A 17492-nucleotide genomic window follows, 5' to 3' on the forward strand; every position below is an offset into this window, starting at 1 on the left:
GAAACTGCTTGCTTGTTCATCTCAGCTTTTGCCGTCACATTCCAGTTCATTTTGAAGTGAGACAGAAAATCTATCAAGATAGGCAAGGACTTTCCAGGCCTGTCCATTCAAATATCTGAACCAAAACTATCCCAGACCTTCATATGTCTTGCAGGCCAGTACAGGAGTTGAAAAAGCATTGCAGATCTCTTTCAAAGGGAACTGGCTGATCTGTTGTGAGGCTTTCCTGAGGAGTTTCTAGTTGCTGGTTAAGGAGAATACATCTGCCTTGCTCTAGTCCTGTGTGCTGCAGGTTCAGATGGTTTTGGTGTGCAGAGGGTTGTGGTTTGGAGGGTTGATGGACACATGAAATTCTCTAGAATGATTCCTGTGTGAGGCAAAGCCATCCAGTCTGGGTTGTTTCCTGCTGAGCCCCCAGGACACTTGACTCACTGCAGTGGTTTGGTCCCTTGCACAAACTGGGGCCTACCTCAACGCAGAATTTTTGCTCTCTAGTAGGGTTTTGATGATTTGATCATTGTAGCAAAACATATTTATCAGACCAAATACAGTTTTAGATCTTAGAAAATTCGCTTTGCAAGATTTTCAGTGGTTGTGACTGATACAATTGATGTGTACTCAATCCTGTAGCCACTATTAGCATGTAGAAACAAGATTTTAGTTGTTTTCCATGGGAACTAGATTGCAGAAGAATTTATGGAGAATTTCCTGGTTTTTTTTTTTTTTTTTTTAGTTTGGATTTTGAACTGCAGTCTATAATCTTACAGGATGGCAGCAAAAATGAGCTGCCCCCACCTCAAACCTGTGCTGCCCTGACAGTCCCAAGGGAACCCTGCAAACTGACATCAGGAACCTGGGCTGGCCACTTTTCTTTCCCAGGGAAAAGGGCCGGTCTTTGTCTCCAGGGGCCTGTGGCCCTGAGAGGCCGGACACCTCCAAAAAGTGAGGTGGTTGCACAATAAGTCATTTACAACCAGTACAGTTTTCCCTTAGTTATTTTAAGGAGCACATTATATATGAAACCAAGCAAGTACTCTCCATAACACTGGCAGCACGTGCATTCTGTATGGTCAGTGGCTCTGCTACACTGTACTTTGATGTAGAAGTTAGGATTTAATTGATGCCTTACAAGAACTCACTCTGCTCTGGCTGTCCAATGCTGAGCCCTGCTTTGTTCAGTTGCTGGTGTGGCAAGAGAGCTGTAAGGAGCTGTAAGGAGCTAATGAGGAAGCTTTTGCAAAGACAGCTGAATATACATGGATTTGCACTGGGTTAGTGGGAACCTCCCTTCCAGTCTGTGGCCTGTGAAAGGTGCATCCTGCGTCTTCTCTAAATGGCTGAGAGAAAGAAAACACAGAGATATCCTTCCTCACTTCTGTCCTTCAGTCCTGTGCTTACTGCATGACTCAGGAAACAGGAATTTTCTCCAGTGAACCAAAGTCTAGTCAAGATATCTTCAATACTATTTCACTGCTTTGCAGCCTTTGTCCTAATGCAGTCAGAGGGGCTTTGTATCCTACTCTTGGCTCTTCCATGCTTTCCCAAACCTCACTTCTTTAAAACAGAGATTTTTCCTTGTTACTTAACATCCATTTTAAGGAAGTATCTTTCCCCTAATGAGGAAGTGCTGCATTGCATTTGTGTTTTAAGATTTTTCATTCAAAAGCCTCATGCAGCTTTTATACTGCTACAGTTAAAGTAAGCAAGAGAGCCCTCAGAAGAGGTGCCCCTTCCAGATGGGTCACCTGCAAACCAGAGGAAGGAGACAGAAGGCAGGAGGGCAGGGATCCCCTCACCATTGTGTGATGCTGGCACTGGCTTGGATTTGGGGTGGTGTGATCCGTGTCCCTATCCGTTTCAAGAATTTGTTCCCTTTTGAGACAAATTGTTTAATGACTTCTGTTTTCTATGTTTCCCCCCCCCCCCTTGCTATGAAATGGGGCTAACCCTTCCCTACTGCACAGGACCTGTCATGGGACAGTCACAGTGTTTGCCATGGCGATAAGGCTGTGCTGGGACCTGTAGTGAAGGACAAACCAGGGATTTCCAAACCAAAAGATTTGCTGAGTCAGACAGCTCAAGGGGAAAAGGTGTGGAGGGAAGAGGCAAGAGTTTTAGCTGCAGTAAAAGACATTTAAAATCTTCACAGCATCTGGCCTGGGCAGCCATTAAGAACGTGGGTTTCAGAAGCAGCTGAATCTGGTGAAAGTGTTGTTGAACTCATTCCTGTAGTTTGCAGTACAGCAGGCAGCATCCCCTTTGCTCTCTGTAGTGTTTGTGATAAACTGTGGTAACTTGTTTGTTCATCAAAAGAATTAGAATATTAAAGGGGGAAATATAAAATTAAAGTATAAGGGACCAGCTTGCTAAGAGATAGGGGAAGCATCTGTGAAGTTGGGAAACAGGAAGCAACTGCTACAAACCGCAAGGCTATAGGCATATTGCAAGGCGCAAGACCACAAGTAAGATTAATCATCATATAGGGAGCTTTTCTTAGCTTCTTTTGCAGACACAGGCTAAGGATATTGGGGGATGGCTGGAGCTGATTGTGAAATCAGCGACCACCGGGCGGCGGCCACCGGAGTGGACGGCGTAGGAGTGCTCCGGGTACGCCCATCACTGTCCGGAACCGATTGTGAAACCAACGATCACCTGCCTCGACACAACGCAGACACGATGCAGAGGGATGCTCAAGCTACGCCCACCGCTATCGCAAGAGACGCGAATGAAGGAACCTCCAAGAAAACTATAAAAAGAGACTGAATAAGGGAGTGGGGCGTGGGGCACTGCAGTGTGGGACACTGCAGGAGGGGCGGTTTGGAGACCCCTACCCACCCAGCGCTGTTTTGCTTGCTGTAATTAATAAAATTCTAATTGACCTTAAAAAGGCTGAATCAAATTATTCACCTCAATTTATCACAGTGTTTGTTTCTTAACTTTAGTGCTTCTTTAAACCATGAGAGTTTTCTCCTCAATTCTTTTTCAAAAATATTTCCTCTCTTTAGCACATTTTCTGTGCCACCATCCCAGAGCTCTTCTCCCGTTAGCGCTCATGTGTGGCTCTTCGCGGTGGCGATGTAAGAGTTTGCAGAAGTCACTGCGAGTAACCGAGCTCATCCTCACCCTCTCCAGCCCGCCGGCTTCCAGCAGGGATCGCATTCCACAGAAGGGCTCAGGTTGGAAGGGACCTGTGGCTCATCTGGGCCAAGCTCCCTGCGCAAGCAGGGTCACCCCAGAGCGCACGGCACAGGATCGCAGTCGGGGAGAGCGCACGGGCAGGAGCGATGCTGAACGGCGGCGGAGCGAGCGCGTTAAAAATCCCTCACCGGCTCCGTGACAGAGCAGCGGGGCGGCGCGGAGCCTCGGGCACTGCCGGCTGCTCTCGGTGTCCGAGCGGGGAGAACCCGGTATCCCCAGCTAGGGCAGCGTGTTCACTGCCCCGCTGACCGCGGCACAAGGGCGCGGGGCACTCGGTGCCGGTGTCGGTGCGGGGCTGTGGGTGTCGGTGCAGGGCAGTCGGTGCCGGTGTCGGGTGTCGGTGCGGGGCTGTGGGTGTCGGTGCAGGGCAGTCGGTGCCAGTGTCGGGTGTGGGTGCGGGGCTGTGGGTGTCGGTGCAGGGCAGTCGGTGCCGGTGTCCGGTGTGGGTGCGGGGCTGTGGGTGTCGGTGCAGGGCAGTCGGTGCCGGTGTGGGTCCCGGCGGGGCGCGGCCCCTTTAAGGCCGCGGGTCCCCTGCGCCGCCCGGCGGAGTCGCCGCGCGCCGCTCGGGGAGCGGCGTCACGTGGGGCGCGGCGGCCTCGTGACCGGCCGCGAGCGCAGCACCGGGGCCGCCGCTCCGCGCGCGCCGCTGGGGAGGGGCCGCTCCCGTCCCCTCCCCGCCCCCCCCCGCGGGCCCCTCGCGCCGCCGCCGCCCCCGAGCTCCGGCGCCCCCGGGCGGGGCGGGGCGGCCGGCGCGCGCCGGGCCCGGCGCCGCTTCCTGGTCGGCCCCGCGGGACGAGGCAGCGCCGGCCCAGCATGGACAGCAAACCGCTGCTGCAGGAGCGGCCCCCCGCCTACAGCCCCGCCGCGCCTGCCGCGCCGGGCTACGACTACGGGCACGGCAACTACGGCGCCATCCCCGCCCCGCAGCCCGGCTTCCAGCCGCCCCCGCCGTACTCCTACCCGGGCGCCGCTGCCGCCCCAGGTGGGTCACGGGCGGCGCCGACTCTGTGGGGCTGCGGGTGGGGGGTTCCCCGGTGTGCGGAGCGGGCGCCCGAGCGCCCCGCTGCCCCTTCGCTGGGGCGGGGGGCGGCTGTGGAGAGGCCCCCCCTGCTCCCGGGGCTGGGCGGGGGTGCCCCGGGGCCGCGGGCTCGGGAGCCGCGCTGGGGCCGGCCGGCAGGAGCGGGGAGCTCCCGGGCCGCTCCGCGTGCGGCTCCCGCGGCGCACGGAGGCGCTGGGGCTGTCGCGGCTCCCCCGCTCGAAGGCAGCGCAGGGAGGCGGGTGCGCCGGGATCCAGGTGCTCCAAAGCGCCATCTCCCTTTGCCCTCCTTCCCTCGGGGCCCCTGAGGTGTTTGTGTTGTGCTCTTCCCCAAAATCCCGGCTGGGATCACGGGCGTTCCTAACGCGCGCGGGTTTTCTGCCTCGGAATTATGGCAGAGCCACAGCTGTGCTTGGCAGTGAAACAGATCCGAAACTTGTTCTTTGCCTGCACTTCGCTGTACTCTGGTTAATGTTTGTTTTTTTTTTCTGACACACTTCAGTAGTCTGAGAGAGACTTAGGCAGGTGAGGAGGAGCAATACTTTCATTAACAATTAATACTAACATCTGCCGAAGAAAGAAGTAGCCTCTCAGGAAAGAGGAATGCTTCAAAAGTTACAGATGTTACACAGCAGACACAGACCCCCGTCTTTGAGTTGAACCTTGAGGCTATAGATTGATTTTCCTGTTGATAACTTGAAGCTTGTTTTCCTGCAATACAGGTATTAGTGGCTATCTTCAGTTTGAGTAGTGAGGTTGCCAGACTTCACAGGTAGATAACTTGATTGAAGAAAGTCTGAGAACTTGGGAAATAAACTCAAAATGGATTATAACTGGGCAAATTGTGCCTTTAATACACTGCATACATCTAACCATCCATTTCAAAAGCTTTTTTTAAAATACAATTTAAATTTTTTAATGTTCATAAAGCAGTTAAAGCCTTCTGTCTTCTATCTACAATCATTAAAATAACTCATTGTTTTGCTAATAACATGGACTTTATGAAAGTTGAGTTTTTTTCCTATGCTATCTCATTCTGCTTGCATCCTATCACTCTTACCTTGCTTTCCAGTTAGAAAATAAGTATATGGAATTAAAGCTTGAAACTAAAGGGAGATTTATTATGTTTCAAGTCGTTTGTCTGCTGGAGTGGAACATTCTTGATATATAACATCCAGAAGTGAAAGCTAGGGTCATTGTTTAAACAGTTTTTCCCGGGTGCTCAGCAGCATTGAAACAAAATCTTGAAGTTAATGATTAGCTCAGTGTCCTTTTGGGATGGTTAAATTGACACTTGGGTTTATGAAGAGGCTTTGCTATTAGATGTGCCAGGTGTTCCAGTTCTGATTTTGATAGAGTTTAAAGTGCATAATCAAGACTACATTCCTGTTTATTATTTTCCATGTTTTGTTGTCATACTGGTAAATTATCATTGTTCTGTGTGCCTTACGTGTGGTGATTGAAGGGTTTTTTTCTTATTTTAGGGTATGCTGTTCCTCCACCGGCATCACAGCCAAACTATTCGAGCACGTACACCATCATTCAACAGCCTGCCACCACCACTTCTGTAGTAGTAGTTGGTGGCTGTCCTGCCTGCAGGTAAAATGGCTCTTGAGGAATTAAACTCTGTCTTGGGTTCTGTTATTTAAGATAGAGGTGTCCATATGGTTCCTCAGTTTTCAGTAGCTTTTCTTTATGTGTGTATTACAATTAACTGAAAAGGCACTAAGCTCTAGGAGTGGAATGCTTTGCTTTGTGGAGTGTGAGCTTGTCCTGGTGGGCTCGTGACATGTGCTATAAATAATGCAAGACTCTTCAAACGTGAATTTGTTCTTTAAGATGGAGGTAGATCTGTAAGTGATACTTTTAATGAAATGGCACTTCAGTAACAGAGGTAACAGATCATTTCTTGGGGAAAAGCATGACAGGAAGTCCTTTCTGATGTGTTTATGCCTGGTGATGGTGAGTAGCATGATTTTATTGTGAAACTCTATAATCTTTGACCATAGTCACTTCTGGTTTCCTGGCAGTACTGTGGAAGAACTTCTGCTGTTGTGGTGTGTGTTCCCATTCTCAGTCCAATCTGTGCAAAACCAGTGAAAACATTGGTGGTTTAAAGCTTTACAATATCTCTAAAAGTCCTTTAACTGCAGAAGAACAGAGAAATTGATAACCAGACCAAAAATGTCACTCTGCTGCAGTGGTGAAAACCAGAAAATGTGGTCAGCTGTCACATGGAGTTGCAGCAAGAGGACAACTTCCCCCTTTGGAGATCACAGCCATAAACAAGGAAGGAGGCACTCAGTTTTCTCACTAGTGCTGTAAGTCAGCTGTAGTCCCTTTCACTTCTCAGTTCTCTTCCTGGGATATTGGCCATGGCTGAGGGCAGAGGGATTGCTGCTGGTGCAGTTCAGGCGCTGCTCTGCCTGGCCAGCTGTGACTTAGATGCAGGCACATTCCCCTCTGTTAAAGTGTACAGGAGTTACCCTTGGGGTGTCTTGCAAGGAGGCATTTGATACTCTGCAGGTGTGAGCCCTTCCTTGCCTTTCAGAACGTGTAGGAAAACCTGCCTGAGTAGCTGAAGTGATTCCAGTGTGGTGTGATGAATGTGACAGAGGATGTCATATGGCAGAGGCTGTAGCCCAAGTGGAAAAGTTGGTGTTTGTGTGAGAGTCAATACCTGCCTTCAGAGGTGGTTTCAAATAAGAAGTATCCTGTGGTGTTATGTAAAAAACAGGTGCCTGTTGAAATGGCACTAGTTAAGGCTGAAAAACCTGTACCAGCTAGAGCTATTGATCTAGAAGGTGTGTGTTTTAAACAGTGGGGGAAAGCAAGTGCTGAGCTGTTCAGAGGATGTGGTAGATCCTGCCACATAAGTGATTACATCAACATGCTGATGCTACATGCTGATGCTCAGCCAGAAGACAGGGCAGATGTTGTGCATGGCTTGGAGAGAGACAGGCAGTGTATTTATACACACAGGTTTTCTGGCCTTGACCCCAGGACAGCTCAGAGCGTTTCACTGGGGAAGTGCTCTTGGAAATAGCTTAAAATGGGTAGGCTCTTGTTGCTGTTATTTTTTCTTTTTCTGGAAGTTCATAGAATATGCTGAGTTGGGAGGGACCCATCAGGATCATCTAGTCCAACTCCTGGCCCTGTACAGGACACTCTAAGGATCCCACTATGTGCCTGAGGGCGTTGTCCAAACACTTGCTGAACTCAGACAGGCTTGAGGCTTCTGGGATGGTCTAGGAAAGACTTTTGAAACAATCATTTGCACATATATTATATAACTTTGGCCAAATTTTTGAAAATGAGCAGTCTGTTGTTAGTTAAGTGATCTCACTTGAATAGCTTTCTTAAGTCATCAGCTATGCCCAGCTGGAAGTACCCATTGTGGACTCTTTCCTAAAGCAAAATACTCTTCACAAAATCCTAGTTTACTCTTGGATCCTCAGTTTCTGTTTTAGGCTTTGAAAAAAAAAAAAAGTGAGGAGAACTGTTAACTATTCGGGATCAGGGAATCCCAAGGATGAGTAACTGTATCTAGTAATGGTGTGTCAGTCTCCTTTGCCCTATTACAATGTTAGTTCCTAATTGTCCTAATTGAGAAAAAAACTCCATCTTCTTTGATTTCTCAAGACCTTAAACACAGTTCTAGTTTACTTTCATGTCCTGGAAACCTATTTTATGATGAATGCATTGTGCAGCTACACTCTGAATACTGCCCTGAACAGAAAAGATGTTTAAGGGACATTGAAAAATATTAAAAGCTATTAATGGTACATTAAAAACTTTGTTATTAAACTACCAGGTCATTTGTCCTGTTACTTTCCTGATTTGATGGTGCATGATTGTTAGATAAGTCCATCTGCTTTAGATCACCAGGAAAAGCCTTGTGTGTGGCTGTGGGATGATGTAACTGATGGAGGAACCTAAAGGCCATCAAGAAGATTTCTGCCATCAGAAATACAAAGCAGTCTGTTGCCCTAGGGCATGTGTTCATGTTGCTGATTGAAATCAAAACCATTTCCAGCTTAAAATATATGGTCTTGAGGAGAAATATGCAGTATTGGTCTGTTATTTGAATTGGTGTCTATTTTACTGCAGTCATGAGTGATCTTGGAGTTAATAAGCTGGCTCGAGTACAGTCCATCTTTGGGCTTTTTTTTTTTTATGGTATTTAGTAATAAAAAGTACAAAGTATCTCCAGCAGTAGCCTCTCTGAAGTTGGTAATATGCCCGTGGTGACTGGAAATTGCATTCCTGCCCTTCTCCCTCTGAAGCACTGCTGCCATCTGAGGGATGACTCTCCTGTCTCTTGCTTAGAGCTTTTCCTCACATTGAGCTCATTCATCACTGGGCAGTGTTGCTTTCTAGTTACAGACTTCAGTTTTAATGTGTTCCATCCTTCCGTGCACTCTCAGAATGTCTTTGATGGTTGGAGTCCTGTTTTCTCAGTGTGTGTTGTTCTCCCAGCCCTGATGTACAGAGAATTAAACTGAGTTGCACAACCTTGTCAGCTTTATGGCTTCTAGTTGACATTTAAGGTTTGGCCAAGTCATGCTTTTAAACTATTTTATGTTCCCGAGTACATGTTGAGTCATTACAGGCACTGACTTTAGATACCCTGCTGTGGAATTATCTTTTTAACTTGGAGAATGCAGCCTGGCTGCTTTACTTGTGGTCACTTTCATTTTCTTTTTCTCCATCTTTTGTTGTTGGCAATAACTAACTGCTCAGGAATGTTTGCTTTCCTGTTATTTACCAGAAGAAAGTTCCTTTTAAAAACTGTAAAAATATTCTCTTGATCTGATGATTGCAAAAGTCAGTTCCTTCAGAATCTGGGAGAGAGCCTTTGATGGGCCCCGTTGGGTTTGTATTTTCCTGTTCAGCTTTATTCAGTTGCTTGAAAGAGCAAGGGAAAGGACCTCACATGGCTGCAGCTTCACTTCTGACAGCTGCAGTGCATCTGCTGCACCAGCAGTGTAGTGGGTCTCACATTATGCCAACACCGAAGCTTCTTCCTGAACTGGAAGATGAGACAAGTTTAATTAAAACTGTATTTATTCTGAGATGTCTTACAGCATTCTCCCTGCCACAGGTGTGGTTTTGGTTTGTTGTTATGGTGGTTTTTTTTTAATTTATTGGGTTTTTTTTTTGACTTGACAACGTTGTAACTTCTCAGGTTTCAGTTGAAATTTTGTTTTCGTCTATTACATGTTTCCTGAGGAACTTGCCTCTAGAAAAATTGCACTTAGGTGATCAAGTCCTTCCAAATTTCAGCCTTCTGCTCTTTCATTCTTTCAGTCACAAATGATGTGTGGGCTTTGATAAAAGGCTGCTCAGGATACAGTCTTTCTATAGTTGTTCACTATTTAAACTTCATGTAAATATTCTTAGTATAATTTAATTATAGTCACTGGTTAATTATGTAAGGAATTTTAAAAAAGGCAACAGCAAAACACCTGTTTAGAGAGCATGTCTGAGAGTGAGCAAACCTGAGGATTTTTGTTTTCCAGCAGCAGGCTGGAGATCCTTTTGAACCTTGTGAGTGAAGCAAACTCTGCAATACCTTTTTGAGAGTGCTGTGAAGAGGACAGGGAAGAAGAAAGCTTTGATCCAGCAGACTGGGGCAGATGCCACGAGGGCAGTTTGGAATTCCTGACTGGGAGAGCTGGGACCTTTCCCAGCTCAGCAGCAGCTGCTGAGCAGGAAGCTGCTCGCTGAGCCCTGCAGAGTGGAGGGATAAGCCTGTAGCAGGGTCCCAGATGAGAACAGCACAGCTCTGGCTGCTTCTGAGGGGTTTTGTTCCACTGGTCTGACCTGATTTGGAGACAATAATCAAAACACATTAATCTCATGAAGTCTCATTTCTTAGAAAAATAAGGCACAGCAGGAATGTGTTCCCCAGTGGGACTGTATAAAAATAATAATCTGGTCTCTAATGCCCAGTCTGTCACTGACCCCAAATTACAGCAATTTTTTTTTCTTAGAGTCACCATTTGTCTTGAAGAATACTTGTGTGATAGTTCGGATTTCATTGTAGCAGTGAGTTGTTCTGGGAGAGAGGAGGGAGCTGCCCCTGTTTGTTGCTCACCACAGCAGTACTGATTGGGCTGTGTGTGCAGACAAGGGAGGAAAAGCCCCAGCAGGGCTCAGTGGGGTTCACCCTGCTGGATGTGCACCCCACAGAGAGCTCTGGCTGCTGTGCTCAGCCTCCTTTGCCAGGCTGGGCTCTTGGTGTGAAGCCTTGAGGCTCATTTCCTGATTAGAACTGGAATTATAGCATTGGTGCTCCTGCAGCAGGGAAGGCTGGTGGTTTGGAGGCATTTCAATAAAGAAAAACAGCTAGATACAGTCTGCTCCCATTGCCAGGATTCCTCTGCTTCTGCAGCCAGGCCTCTGTATAGGAAGTGAGGCCTAAAGCATAAGGAAATTCAGATAAATTTGTAAATACTGTTGTGCCTCTTAACTTGGAAGTGATTTTTAAATGTAATTGCATTTACATATGTGTATATCTTGTGCTGAGGTGGGCAGGCCAGTGGCTACATAGAGATTTGGGCTTCTTGTGAATATGGATCAAAACCATTCAAGATGCCATCAAGCTGAGGCTGGAGAAGCTGATACCCCTCTTCACAGAAATTAAAACTGTAAACATGCAGTGCTTACTCAGTAGTTCCATATACAATTGTCAAATATTTTTCTTCTGCAGCTGCAGGTGAGATTTAAACATTCTGAACATAGCTGCTGCTGTTGCATTAGCCAGGAGATGATGAAGAATCTTTGGCTGGTTTTGTTTGTATGTTCAAAATTAAAGATTTAGCATGTAGCTGCTATAGTCCATGCTTGTCCCTGCTCTGATGTTCCCATTCAAATCTAAACTTTGAAACTCAACCAACCTCTGTGGCAGAAGATGGGACATGATTTGAAAATTCCAGGTGGTTGATCAATGATTTTTGTGGAGGATAGCAGTTTTCTCAAGTGCAGTTTCTTTTCATGTCTTGCAGAGCTTGTGGTACAATCAGCTTGTCTCTGATTACCTGGGGTGACCCTTTGAATGTATTTGTAAGGTCTAAAAAATGCTGATAAGCCCACATTTAAATACTGTGATGTAGTGATAAGTCTAAAAATGCACGTGTTAAATCGTACCAATGCTGTGTTCAGAGATCTCATTATCAGCCCTCTCATCCTGAGCATTTGACTTAAGATCTTAATGTGAGAGTTACTTTGAAAAAGGGGGTTATCTGAAAAACAGTTTGGTTTCAAGTACTTGTCAGTGGGCATAATTGACCTTACTGTATGGAGTTGGCAGCTGCAGTTATAGCTTAAATGCAAGATTCTGCTTGCAGTATAAATAAATCTTTCCACTTTATTTTTAGAGTGGGAGTGGTGCAGTTATAATCAGCTTTTATGTGGTTTATGCTGTAGAAGAAAATTTATGTTTGGTTATGTTAGTGAATCCACAGTTTGAATATGGAGTCTCTAATTACTCCACATCTCAGGCAAGATATACAAGCAAAAAATATCCAGTCTCCCTTATGAAAAGTTTTCTTTTTTTTTTTTTTTTTCTTTTTAAATGTAGTAACTGGCTAAGCAGTGGTTGGGTAAGTGTTCATCTAAAATTAGGTGCTGATATAAATCAGTAGAAGCCAAGAAGTGTTTGTGTGGCTAATGCTGTAATCACACTGTTAGACGTGACAGGAGCTCTGAAACATCAGGTATGGTGGGGGTCATGCAGGCACAGCTCTGGTGAGTGTCCCCTGGAGCTGCCTTGCTGTGCTGCTGGCTTGGGCTGTCCCTGTTCTTCTCCAGTGCTGACCCAGCAGTGCTCCCTGTGCCTTGCTTTGTCCCTCCCTGGGGACAGATTTCCCTGGATCTGGTGTTGAATATGGATGGCAATTTTTTAATTTTTAGTTTAACTTGGCATTTTGCACTACCACTAAACACTTCCAAGTAACTCTGTTCAGGGGGAAGGGAGTTGAAAAGAAATTCTATTTAAAGTGTCAAGGACATGTGCTGACCAATGGACTTGGGCCCTGCAAGCTGATTAAGAGAGTTGATTGGAATGGGTTGGGCTGTGCTCATCACTGTTGGGGCTGACCAGCAGTGTCCGATTGATCCCTCTGTGTTTGAGCAGTGTGTTTGTTCTTTAAGGTCACATCAATAGACTGCTTATACTCTTAACTAAGCACACTGGCTTACTTGTCACAAATGTAGGTTTCAGGGCAGGAATTGAATATGGAATTATTAAGAGACAAGGAGAGGATTTCAAAACAGTAATGAAGCAGGAGCTGGATGCCTGCAGGAGGGAGCTGCTCAGTGTGTGTGAAAGGAAAAGAAGGCATTAGTGTAACAGCAGGGCTGGAAATTCTACAGCTGTAATGTGCTGTGTGCATTTTCTAAATAATGTTATTTGTGAAGTCATTGAAATGCCTGGAAAAGGGGCTTTGCCTGTCTTAGGTGGATCTGCAGTGTGAAAACTGAATCTTGAATTACTCAGAAACCTTGAGAGTGTGTCTGAGCCTCTCCATACATCCAGTGTGTTACTGGGTTAACCTGTGGACAGGGGAGGAGAGGCCTCACCTCCTGAGCTCATGCTGCTGGTTTCTGTTTGGTCTGAGGGTGGTCAGCATTTTGTGCATTTCCCAAGTGCAAATTGCCAAATTCAGCTGCTTCACCCGGACCTGACGGTTCTGGCTGAACACTGCAATGTCCTTTTTGCCCCTATATCTGTAACAGGTCTGATCCCAACGTCCTGAATTTCTTTGCATTCCAGCTCTAGTAGCAGAGTGTTCCAGGAGATGGCACTTTCCCAAGCTCCAGCTCTCAGGGCAGTCACTTTGTTTTGCCACAACAATGCAAGATTACTTGAATATTGAATTGAATATCTGTGTTTCCAGAGAGATTAGAACAGTGAGAAATGAGCTCTGCAGAAGTGTTCTGCTTCAAGACACACTCCTCAGGACTTCAGATCCAACCCTTTTTGCCAGAGCTGGACCGTGTTTTTTAGAGTGAGTTTCAGTAGAGCAGGAACTGCTGTTCTCTCCCCAAGACTCCACAGCACTTTGGGAGAGCCTCCTGTTCTCTCCCCGGGCTCATGTTATGCTGAATTTGTGGGAATAGCCACAATGTCCAGCACAGGCTGCACAAGTCTGAGTTGTGGGACGCTTGTGTGCTGAGACTCAAACCTATGCGGTGATACAAACTTTGTCTACATTTTTTAGTTGCCTTAAAAGAATGTTATCTGAGGACATGAAATGATAAAGCTGCTGCTGGGATCAATGGTAACCTGACAGTTCCTTTATTTTATACCAGATACAGAGTCAACTTCTACCTCTGCAAACAGAAATAAAGTGCATTAAAGTGAGGGAAAGCTTAAGGGGAACATGAACGTGCGTAAGCAGCAGAATATCGAGAACACTTGGAAAAGCCTTTGGCTTCTGATGGTGGTTGAGGGGAAGGGGAATGGTTCCCAAGTTAAATCAAGTTGCAATGTTTCAGGCAGTTGCTGTAAGGAAATGGTCTCTTGAGCCTGCGCCTTCCTTCCTTTGCTCTATTTACACATCCAAGAGCTTGTCCCTGACTGCTCCCAGGGGAACAGCAGCTTGTTGGCCTTGGCACCCTGCTCACAGCCTGCACTTCAGGGTCACTCAGCTCTGTTTGCGTTGACTTTCACTGTACCAGGAGGATACATCTTGTTTGAGTGTTTTGCTAAACTCCAAATCTTGACTATTTAATGTAACTGCACAAATTTCTAAACTTGGAATTCTCTGTTTTACTGTCTGTCTATGTTTTGGAGGATGCTCAGATACAGCACTTCAGAAAGGAGTCAGGGATTGAAACGGAGGTAAATTTCTGCTGTCATAGGACTGTGCTGAAACAAAATTTCTGGGTGGTCATAGAGTTGGGAGTCAGCTGGAACCATGTGACATCAATAATGAGTTCCTCTGCAGTTGTAAAGGGAAATCAGTTTTGTGAAGTAGAAACCAGGAATAAACCCCAAACCTTGTACTTTATCTTGCTCTATAAAATGGTGTGGTTTCTCATGACTGCCAGAGCACTGAGTGGTGACTTGGGGGCAAACTTGTTGAGTGTCCTTTGACTAAGTCTGTGTTCCCTTTTTGCAGGGTTGGCGTGTTGGAGGACACCTTCACCTGTCTTGGTGTTTTGTGTGCCATTGTATTCTTTCCAATTGGGATTCTGTTCTGCCTTGCACTGAGGCAGAGAAGATGCCCCAACTGTGGGGCAGCTTTTGGCTGAGGGGCTGAACGTGGACGTGCTTACTGAAGCTACAACTGTTAGCGTACTCTTTCTAATGTAAATGTCATGTACAATCATTTTATTTGCTTCAGACCTGTTTTGTAAAGTGTGAAGGAATTTAGTCTCTTGCATGTAATTTAAACTTAATCTTTTATGAGCATGTGCATTGCAAAACATGAAAACCTGACTTGTTTTCCATGTTTAGTGGCACCTGTTGAAAACTAAATAAAACTGCTTTTCCTTTTGCAATCCTCAACTTGTGGCTGGATTATTAAGTATGTTACTGAAATGTCTGATGCTGTGTAGTCTGAAAGCAGAGTAGTAATCCTAGCTACAACGAAGGGTATTTGCCAGAATCCTTATGATGATGATAAATTATGTTTAAGACTGTACATGTTTAGGCCATCAGGTATTTGAGGGAAGTGTTGTAAGTGCTGTGTGTGCTACCTCTATGGCAGCAGCTCCTCTCCCCCACTGCAGGCACAAGTATTAACACACAGTCAGAGCCTTGTTTTAACTAGTGAGGGTTTTGCTTCATGCAGGGGCTGGTGTTGCTTCACAGACAGCAGAACCTTCTGCCTGCAGCAGGAAGAGGTTGGGGCACTGCCAACCATGAGCTGCCCTGAGTAAAGGCTTTTGCATCTTAGACTGTTGAATTCTGATACTGAATTACTGAAAGCTCAGACAGGCTAGGTTGAGTTGCCTCCACTGTGCTTTAGAAGATAGGCTCAGGTGTGAGTTACCCCTCTGAAAAGCTGGTGTTTCAGGTGGGGATGGTGGATGTTTATGCAGGGTGCTCTGGCAAACTGTCCTCGGCCTTGAACTTGAAAGGCAGGGTGAGAGGAGCCAGCACATGCTCATATACTATTTTTTGATATTAAGTAACTGAAAGGCATTTCACATGACTTGAATTCACTGTTTATAGTAGTAGAAGTAGGCACCACTAAACGAATGAGCCAGGGGATGCTGCAGGAAACATGTGCATGTGTAAAATAGAATGATTTAGAGTAAGGATTAATCACAAGCACAGCTCTGCTCTTGCTGAAGTTAAAAGCTCAGTTTCACTTAACTCAGCTACTGCACTGTGCCAGCACTCAGGCCTTTGCTCAGCTCCTTAACCAAAAATATTCAACTTTAAGCTGTTTTTCTTTTGGGTAGGCTACAGTAATGGAGGAACTTCAAAGGCAGCTTTTATATTGGCATTTGAGAGAAAAACATGGCACTGCTTTATTATGACCTTTTATCAGACTAAAGTTTGACAACAGTTTTTAAAGAGAAAATTATCATTGAAGAATGTGTTGACAGTGTAACATTAGACTGCAAATGAATTTCTGTTGACTTGAAATTTGTGTGTGAACATTAAGCAAGGCATTACAAGTTGTCTATTCTTAAGGGGATAAATATTTATTTATAACCTAAGGTATCTTTCTTACACAAAATAACATATAATCATTTATACAGGCAATTCTGTATTCTGGAATAAGGCAGTTGTTACATTCTTCTGTTTGAAAGAAAAAATCAGTTATCTTCTTCAGGTGGTATATGCAGGCTTATATTCTAGAACTTACCATTGCAGCTTCCGAGTAATGAATGCCAAAGATTCTGAGCTATTACTTATTCTGATTCACTAGAGTATCCAAACTATCTCCAGTATTTTCACAATTCCTACTACAAAAAAAAGGCATACTGTAAAATCAAGCCCAAGTGCTCAAACACTAGCCCAAAGCAATTACCTCATTAGAAACTATAGGTTTAAAAAACATCAGAGCTCCATTCCAGTATGTGTCTATTGTACAGTAATTACATTTAAATAAATTTTTAGGACAAGTTGAGATAGTAATTGTCATTGCTGAAACTGGGTGTTGATAAGGAGGAAGCAGATGTGTCTGACGCGTGCATTCATCGGATTATCGGTGCTGATCTGTCATTTGTTACTGTGGGTCTGAGCTTCACCGTTGCAAAGGGGTTTTCTCCACTGAAAAGAAATGCATGAAGTTACTTGAAGGCTTTCTGCAATCCAACCCCAAATTTATTATCAGGTCCTTCATTGTCAAACAGTAAGTTATGGTTTTGAGACTCAGGGATTCTCTGCAACTCTTAGTTTAACTTGAATTTTTAAAACGACGTTACATATGAAGAATCACTTTTCAGTGAGCCAAAAATATGGGAAGTTAATGCCCAGTTACATCTGGACTTTTTTAATAGCTCCCAGTATTCAATGATTTTTGCTTTTACCCCTCAAAGTCAGTTAAAGAAAGGTTTTAAGTCCTGCTCCCTGTCAAGCTACTGGAGGAACATGTTTTCCTGAGAAGGGCCTGTGTATTGTGCTGCACTTGATGCCACTCTTGAGGAAAGTACAACTAATTTTAGCCATATTGTTCTAGCAGTGCCTGGGAAAGGTCACAGAGAAATTAATGATAAACATCCCTATTTCCCCTTATAATCAATAAAATAAAATAAGCCAATATAAAAACACAACAAAATCAGTGTAAAACTATTTTACCTTAGAAAAGGTGGTTTTATAATGCCATTCATGTCAGGTTTCTGTAAAAAAAAAATACATATTCACATGAATTTGCACATAGAAATGTGCTACAGGTGATCTTGCTGTCCTACTAAGGGAAGGAGACCCTGTAATTAATCGGTATGGCCAGTTTGGTTTTCATACTTCACATTTCAGTGCTGAACCAAAGCCTGTCAGGCTTTCCATTCCAGGCATGCTGTGTTTCAGAACCTCATTCAGCAGGTTCTTAACTCATGCTTGGCTTGTGATTCCAGTGAAATTGCTCAAGTACATCAGCTGTAAATAGACTTAGACCTTAGAATTAGGCTTAATTAACCCTTAAAATTAAGAAAAATTAACAAATGCCTGAATTAAATCTTACTGAGTACCAGCCCTCCTCAACTACTATAGTCTTTTTTTCATAGTTGATACTGTTGTGCATGTTACTGTCTTGTGTAGCACAGCAGGAACAGTTTAACTGTCAGCCATTCC

General features: G+C 45.1%; 2 protein-coding genes across 2 annotated transcripts in view; one reads left to right on the forward strand and one right to left on the reverse strand.

The window, feature by feature from the left end:
- The first annotated feature begins 3924 nt into the window (after window positions 1–3924).
- BRI3 (brain protein I3) lies at window positions 3925–14753 on the forward strand. The gene is made up of 3 exons (XM_053957309.1): window positions 3925–4180; window positions 5719–5833; window positions 14365–14753. The coding sequence occupies exons 1-3, from the start codon at window positions 4012–4014 to the stop codon at window positions 14495–14497; spliced, it is 417 nt and encodes a 138-aa protein (XP_053813284.1). The 5' UTR covers window positions 3925–4011; the 3' UTR covers window positions 14498–14753.
- Window positions 14754–15699: 946 nt separating this feature from the next.
- Window positions 15700–17492, reverse strand: part of BAIAP2L1 (BAR/IMD domain containing adaptor protein 2 like 1) — a 35202-nt gene continuing 33409 nt past the window's right edge. Inside the window, exons 13-14 of the mRNA XM_053957305.1 lie at window positions 17001–17041; window positions 15700–16472 (exon numbers count right to left, since the gene is read on the reverse strand). Of these exons, the coding sequence (XP_053813280.1) occupies window positions 16397–16472; window positions 17001–17041 (117 nt within the window). The 3' untranslated portion in view covers window positions 15700–16396. The remainder of the gene's footprint in view (window positions 16473–17000; window positions 17042–17492) is intronic.

Source organism: Vidua chalybeata, chromosome 16 (genome assembly GCF_026979565.1).
Source record: "Vidua chalybeata isolate OUT-0048 chromosome 16, bVidCha1 merged haplotype, whole genome shotgun sequence".
NCBI lineage: Eukaryota > Metazoa > Chordata > Aves > Passeriformes > Viduidae > Vidua > Vidua chalybeata.

What these genes read in the sequence shown, in the direction of transcription:
- BRI3 (XM_053957309.1), top strand. Translation starts at nt 4,012, where the DNA reads ATGGACAGCAAACCGCTGCTGCAGGAGCGGCCCCCCGCCTACAGCCCC. An exon ending in GGGCGCCGCTGCCGCCCCAG is followed by an intron (nt 4,181 to 5,718) that starts GTGGGTCACGGG and finishes TTCTTATTTTAG; the next exon opens with GGTATGCTGTTCCTCCACCG. An exon ending in GGTGGCTGTCCTGCCTGCAG is followed by an intron (nt 5,834 to 14,364) that starts GTAAAATGGCTC and finishes CCCTTTTTGCAG; the next exon opens with GGTTGGCGTGTTGGAGGACA.